Below are 6,822 nucleotides of genomic sequence, written 5' to 3' on the forward strand. Positions count from 1 at the left end.
GCCAGGTCTGAGTTTGGGCTCCCCAGCCACCTAGGGCAAGCACAGACCCTGGGGGACTCCCACTCTGCAGTGGGGCTGCCAGAGAACCTTCCAGCCGCGGTAGTCAGAGAGCAGACCGACGTCCAGCACAGCGCCACTGGGTAGCCCTTCACCCCTGCCTGCCCGCACCGGGCACCACCATTTGCACAATCATTCAAATATACCCAAGCCCAAGCCGGGCGGCCTCTGCTGGGTAGCCCAGGACCCCTAGAGCCTCTTGCAGAGTTTTGCTCATTTCCTTTCTAGGGTGGTTTCTAGGGTCTCCAGTCCTCCGACTTGGGTCACTACCCCTGCACTGGTCACGCCTGCCACCTGTTAAAGGTTCCAAAGGCAAAGCAGCTCCAGGGGGTGCCAAGGTTCAGTGTAGAAGCTTGAGAGGCTGGGGACGGAGTCTGGGCAGAGACCTCGAAGCCTCTCAGTGGCGGAGCTTCTGAGAAGATGCATTTCCCTGTGTTTGTGTGGTGCCTGGTGGAGGGAGGTGGTTCCTGGAGGAGGCAGCCAGGGTAAGGGCCTGGGGCTGGGAAGGAGGGTGGGGCCTTCAGAGGAAAGACGCAACTCAGCCTGGAGTTTTCTGGAGAGCTAGAGCCACAGGAGCTGGAAGATAAGGCGGATGTAGCCTCAGGACCCAGATGCCAGGCGTTTCCTCAGGACCCATACCTCTAACTTCATACACTGAGGACTTCCACACTGAGGTAGGAGGGATCCTAACCGACAGCTCAGCCAGCAGCTGGGGCGGGAGGGGTGCTGGGATGGGGGGAGGGGTGCTGTGCTGCCCTAAAACTGACTCAATTTCCTTCCACTCAAATCGCTTACTGAGTTCCTGCTCTGTTCAGTTAACCACCCCGGACCCTCCTCAGATGCTTGCTCAGTTCACATCCCCAAAGTCCCTCCATTCAGACCCTGGGGAGGTGTAGCATCTCCTGAGGAGCTAGCTCTTTCCTGAAGCTGGGGAAGACTGGGGGAGGGGCGCCCCGACAGTTCCCAGTTTCAGCTTGAGCCCCCCAGGGGATGGACGGGTAGGCAAGGGAGGAAGGCAGGGGAGGGAGAGGTCAGGGCAGAGGACCACTGCGAAGTCTGCAAGGTCAACCCCCCATTCCCAGAAACTGTCCCTTCCCTCCCCCACCCCCACTGTGGCTCGGCACCGGGAGCCAGAGCCGCGGGGTACTGTGGCCAGAGACCTTTGCATGTGGCCTCGGGGCGCTGGCGCAGGGTCCGGCCTAATTGGGCACCTGACGGGGTGGAGAGAGGCTTCAGGGCTGAGGGCTGCCCTGCGCGGGGCGCCCTAAGACTTCTCTCTCGGACAGCAGGATTAGAGGCGGTGGCAGAGCAACCTGGGTCAGCCCGGCCGCGCCCCGGCGGGGCGGCGAGGAGAAGCCACGGGCACCGAGGGCCCGCCCAGCGCCCAGCGCCCAGCGCCCAGGGGGTGAGGTCTTGCGGGCCGGGGGCGGGCGGAGGGGAGGCGAAGGGAGGGGGAGGGGAGGGGAAAGGAGGGGGGAGGGGAGGGGAGGGCGGCGCGCCCGGGGTGGCCCGAGTCGGCGTTCCCGTCGCCCTCTGCCCCTCGCCACCCCTCTCACGCACCCCTCTCGACAAGGGCTGCCAGTGCGCTGCGCAGCATGCGGCCCCCGAGCCTGGAGCGCACCCCCGCGCCCCGCGGGCCACCCCTGCGCCGGCTCCTCCTAGTGTTGCTGCTGCCGCGGCTGGTAAGCGACGCCCACACCACGCCGGGCACCTCCAGCTCCGCGACCGGGCCGGCCACCCCCAGCTCCCCAAGTCTGCGGGAGCGCGCGCGGGCCCTGATGCGCGACTTCCCTCTCGTGGACGGGTGCGTAGGTGCGGGGTGGGGCGGTGGACACGAGCCCGGCCCAGGGCAGGGGAGCCCCAGGGCAGGGGAAGCGGTCCTCAGGTCCTCAGTGATTCACTCTCCCAGCATCCGTGGATGCCTTTTCCCTTCGTCTGTCACTCTGCCCCTGGTGGGAACCCCCAGCGTAGGCCTCAAGGGGTTCTGGTACAGTCTGTGTGACTGTGGTGTGGGGGACATCCCCCTCCACCAACTTTGACCCACGTCCTGCTTGATCCTAAGGCCTAAGAAGCGCACCCATTTGCCCCTGACCTGACCTTGCCTTGCCCTCCCTCCAGCCACAATGACATGCCCCTTGTCCTGAGGCAGTTTTACCGCCAGGGGCTACACGATGTCAATCTGCGCAATTTCAGCCGTGGCCAGACCAGCCTGGACAGGCTTAGAGACGGTCTCGTCGGTGCCCAGGTACCACAGGGACACAGCATGGCTGAGGGGGAGTGTGGAAGCCCCAGAGAGCACAGGTTAGTCACAAGGGAACTCAGTTACTGTAGGGCCCCCCCAAATGCTACCATATGGATGCTGGGGGCTGCAGGGCTCACAGTGAATTAGTTTGGTAGGCATCCAAGTACCAGAGACAACCATTGCATTACATGTGACCACATTTGCCATGTGGGCTGTCAAGGAACTCCAAAGCAACCCCTGCCCAAGCCAACCCTTGGCCTTCCCCCAGTTCTGGTCAGCCTACGTCCCATGCCAGACCCAGGAACGGGATGCCCTGCGCCTCACCCTGGAGCAAATTGACCTCATCCGCCGCATGTGTGCCTCCTATTCTGAGCTGGAGCTTGTGACCTCAGTTAAAGGTAGGCAGACTGGTGGGGGGTGTTAGGGACTTGACTGAATACCGGAGTCTCTGAATGTGACCACCTGACCTACCTGCCCCCAGCTCTGAACAACACCCGGAAGTTGGCTTGCCTCATTGGTGTGGAGGGAGGACACTCACTGGACAGTAGCCTTTCCATCTTGCGTACCTTCTACGTGCTGGGTGTGCGTTACCTGACACTCACTCACACCTGCAACACACCCTGGTGAGCTCAGTGCAAATGGTATGCACCCACTGATGCAGGGACATGCCCAAGATCATACTGGGGCTCAGACCAAGCTTTACCCCTGGGATCTGAAACTGACCCTGGAGTGGAGAGAGGAGCAGGAGTTGGTACAAGACTGGATCCCCAGTAGGGACCACCTCCTGCCAGGCACAGCCCAGCTTGAGTCCCTGCTCTCACTCCAGGGGTTGCAGGTAGAGAGGGTTCAGTAGGCTCTTGTGACTAAGTTAGGGCCACCATTCAGACAGCCTCCTGGTCATCCTGCAGGGCAGAGAGCTCAGCTAAGGGCATCCATCCCTTCTACAACAATGTCAGTGGGCTGACCAGCTTCGGTGAGGTGAGGACTCTAGTGCCATACCCTGCCACACATGAATTCACATGCCCCACCAGTTCCCTACAGAAAAGGGCACATGCATGTGTATCCCTAATGCCTCTTCCCCAACCTGTCCCTGCAGAAGGTGGTGGTGGAAATGAACCGCTTGGGCATGATGGTAGATTTGTCGCATGTCTCAGACACTGTGGCTCGGCGAGCCTTGGAAGTGTCACAGGCACCTGTGATCTTCTCCCACTCGGCTGCCCGAGGTGTGTGTAAGAATGCCAGGAACGTTCCCGATGATATCCTACAGCTTCTGGTGAGAGACTGCCCTGGCCCTCAAACCTAAAGCAAGAGGTTTAAACCAGGAGCCCTTGAACCTGAGCCCCTGTTCCCTCAACTTGCTCAAACCCTAGGCTGAACATCTGTCCCACAAAACCAGAGTCCACAGCCCCTGAATTCTTGAACTCAGGTGTGGGGGTTCTAAGTGGTAAATACTCCAAGACATTTCCATCCCAACCAGAGCTTAGACTCCTCCATCCACACAAATCTAGAGGTGATGTCTCCTCTGACCTCAAAGCCAGAGCTGAATAGTTTCCTCACAGGAGCCTAGAGACAGGTGGTTGTTCTGGCAGCCAAGCTGAGTGTCCATTTGTCCACCCCTGCAGAAGAAGAATGGTGGCATTGTGATGGTGTCTTTGTCATCGGGGGTGCTGCAATGCAACCTGTTAGCTAACGTGTCCACTGTGGCAGGTAAGCCCTGCCTGGGCTCTCTGAGCAGCTCTGATTTGGACCTGAAGCCTTGAGGGAAGGGCCTCAGAATAGTCCCAGTGGTCTGACCTATTGTAGGCAATAGGCACCGCTCCCCAAAACTCAATGATGGATGGTATAAAGCACCTTGGTGCCATGTGGAACTGCTGAAGACACAAGAGTTGGTAACTATGACACTCATGGATATAAGGGAGGCAGTCAGACAGAGAGCCCAGGTGCCAACCATCTGGGCCTCGGCAGGGGTTCCCAAAACTCCTTGCCCCTGCCTCTGACCAAGGGACTAAACATCCCCTTAAATCTCTGTGGTCTTTGTCACTTGTATTTTTTTCCCTCTCATCCTCTATACTTATGGAAAGGAGCCCTCATAGTTCTCAAGGAGACTGGAGGCAGGGTGAATCCTGTATGAGAAATTGCCCAAATGGGGTCCACTCCAAATCTAAATTCCAGTCTAGAGTCAACTGGGATCAGCTTTCTCAAGCCCTTGAACTGGGAGTCAGGCCATGAAGGAATAGGCCTGTATGGCCTACAGGCTGCAAGAAGGGGAATCAGTAGAGTGCAGTTCCCACGCATCCCTGCCCTGGAAGCCCCACAGTGCTGACTCTCCATCCCTCAGATCACTTTGACTACATCAGGGCAGTCATTGGATCCAAGTTCATTGGAATTGGTGGAGATTATGATGGGGCCAGACGGTGAGTGCTTCTCTGTGGCTTTTCTGGGGCTAGCTGTGGGGTTAGCTTAATAGACATCATATCTACCACACCATGGTCTTCATCGCCTTTAGGCCCACCTTGCATCTCTGCACACCCAGAGTCCTCTTTCCTTTTCTTTCTTTCTTTCTTTCTTTCTTTCTTTCTTTCTTTCTTTCTTTCTTTCTTTCTTTCTTTCTTTCTTTCTTTCTTTCTTTCTTTTTCTTCTTTCTTCCCTTCCCTTCCTTCCTTCCTTCCTTCCTTCCTTCCTTCCTTCCTTCATTTCCTTTCCTTCCTTCCTTTCTCTCTTTCTCTCTTTCTTTCTTTCTTTCTCTCTCTCTCTCTCTCTCTCTCTATCTTTTTCTTTCAAGTTTTATTTATTTAAGTAATCTCTATATCCAATGCAGGGCTTGAAGTCATAATCCTTAGATCAAGAGCCACATGCTCTTCCAAACAAGCCAAGCAGGGTGCCCCTGACCCACTGCTTCTGAGCAGACTCTTAGCAAAGTCTGGTGTGAACTGACCATTTTCTTTGCCTGCAGCTTGGTGTGTGCCTGCAGGATGTCAGTCTAGGTCCTTCTGTAAATGGAGGAAAACTTTGTATTCAGTGAAAGGCTGGAGCCCAAAACAGGGCTTGAATTCACTACCCCAAGATCATGACCTGAGCTGAGATCAAGAGTGGGATGCTTAACTGACTGAGCCACCAAGGTCTCTCTGCATAGATCTCAACCGTACAATTCAGTGAGTGTTTATGAATATTGAAAGAGGTTAGGAGCTTCCTTCTGCAGGATAAAGAGCAGGTTTGAATCACTTACCCTCTCCAAGTCTCCTATTCCCACATCTGACCAGGGCTGGAGTTCAGTAGACCTGGACACATATGGCTGTGGCTGAGTCATGAACAGGGAATAGGGCTGAGGTTCCACAGCTGACTAGCTCTCGGCCACACAGTTTCCCTCAGGGGCTGGAGGATGTGTCCACATACCCAGTTCTGATAGAGGAGTTGCTGAGGCGTGGCTGGAGTAGGGAAGAGCTCCAGGGTGTCCTTCGAGGAAACCTACTGCGGGTCTTTGGACAGGTGGAACAGGTATGCTGGGCTGGGCAAAAGAGTAGCTCGGGGGTCTGAGCAAGCATGTCAGAGTTGCTGTGGGAGCTGCTGACCACTGACTGCTACCTCCAGGTACGGGAGGCAAGCAAGGGGCAAAGGCCCTTGGAGGATGAGTTCCCGGATGAGCAGCTGAGCAGCTCTTGCCGCTCCGTTCTCTCACGTCTGCATCAGACACAGTACCCTGCTCCATACCAGAAACTAACTGAGATTTCACCTGAGTGGTCCCCTAAACAGTCATTGTCAAAATCTCTCCCCATCATGGCCCCAGGCCTCATAGTTATTGCTGCTTGTTCAGTCCTCATTCTGTGGTTCTGGTGACCCAGTTAATCCTACCAAATGTCACTATGGCAGCTGCGGATACCCCACAATGTTCCCCCATCATGCAGGCACAAACATTTCCTGAAATAAATGTTTTACACAAGGAACCAGGCATGACTGTCCTTCTCTGTGGTGGAGTCTGGTGACACAGGTTCCCAATTCCGGTGGTTGGTAGGGGACCCTGCAGTTCAGCCACCAGTTACTCAGGTAAGACCTGAGTCTCACTAGCATGGCCTGAGTAGACCCAGATAGTTGAACTCAACTCTTGAGGAAGACAGTGGGTAGTTCCAGCTGTGGGAGAGTGGATCTTCCTCTGAGCTGCTTCACAATAGCTCACCTCAGTCCACATCCTGACTCAATGACCACCACCCAGGGAATTTGAAGGGAACTCTGGCTCAGATTCCCAAGAAGGGAACCTGCCTGGATCACAAATGATCTTTGTTCCTATTTGGACAGAGCCCAGGATGCCAGGCTACATGATAGGCCACAGGGCCTCCAATCACTGAACTTCCCTAGATGTGAACTCAACCCCTCCTCTGCCTCTCAGGGACTTCCTCTCTGAGAGGCAGAAGCTACTTAGAAAACCATAGTGTCTTTTCCACAGGCCATTAATGGTAATAACAACTGCACTACTAATAGCCAAAATTAAGAGTTAATGCTAATAATGACAGCTAAAAATAATAAATAAC

The 6,822-nt window shown here is 55.6% G+C and overlaps 1 protein-coding gene across 3 annotated transcripts; it reads left to right on the plus strand.

The window, feature by feature from the left end:
* The first annotated feature begins 322 nt into the window (after positions 1-322).
* On the plus strand, positions 323-6,240 carry LOC611083 (dipeptidase 2). 3 transcript variants are annotated; one of them, XM_038538538.1, is made up of 11 exons: positions 323-731; positions 1,344-1,462; positions 2,176-2,302; positions 2,568-2,697; positions 2,781-2,922; positions 3,208-3,277; positions 3,396-3,572; positions 3,922-4,006; positions 4,638-4,713; positions 5,659-5,794; positions 5,888-6,240. In XM_038538538.1, exons 3-11 carry the CDS (start codon positions 2,186-2,188, stop codon positions 6,131-6,133), a joined length of 1,179 nt encoding a protein of 392 aa, XP_038394466.1. In that variant the 5' UTR covers positions 323-731; positions 1,344-1,462; positions 2,176-2,185; the 3' UTR covers positions 6,134-6,240. The 3 variants fall into 3 exon arrangements, with proteins under 3 accessions (XP_038394466.1, XP_038394465.1, XP_038394464.1); XM_038538537.1 differs by having other exon boundaries at positions 1,347-1,462; XM_038538536.1 differs by lacking the exons at positions 323-731; positions 1,344-1,462 and adding an exon at positions 1,630-1,861.
* Positions 6,241-6,822: the final 582 nt, after the last annotated feature.

The sequence above is a fragment of the Canis lupus genome, chromosome 5, assembly GCF_011100685.1.
Source record: "Canis lupus familiaris isolate Mischka breed German Shepherd chromosome 5, alternate assembly UU_Cfam_GSD_1.0, whole genome shotgun sequence".
Taxonomy (NCBI): domain Eukaryota; kingdom Metazoa; phylum Chordata; class Mammalia; order Carnivora; family Canidae; genus Canis; species Canis lupus.

Bases quoted from the DNA above. Each gene is read 5' to 3' on its own strand.
- LOC611083 (XM_038538536.1), top strand. From the start codon at position 1,653: ATGCGGCCCCCGAGCCTGGAGCGCACCCCCGCGCCCCGCGGGCCACCC. The intron at 4,007-4,637 runs GTAAGCCCTGCC...TCCATCCCTCAG, and splicing joins TAACGTGTCCACTGTGGCAG to ATCACTTTGACTACATCAGG. The intron at 5,795-5,887 runs GTATGCTGGGCT...TGCTACCTCCAG, and splicing joins TCTTTGGACAGGTGGAACAG to GTACGGGAGGCAAGCAAGGG.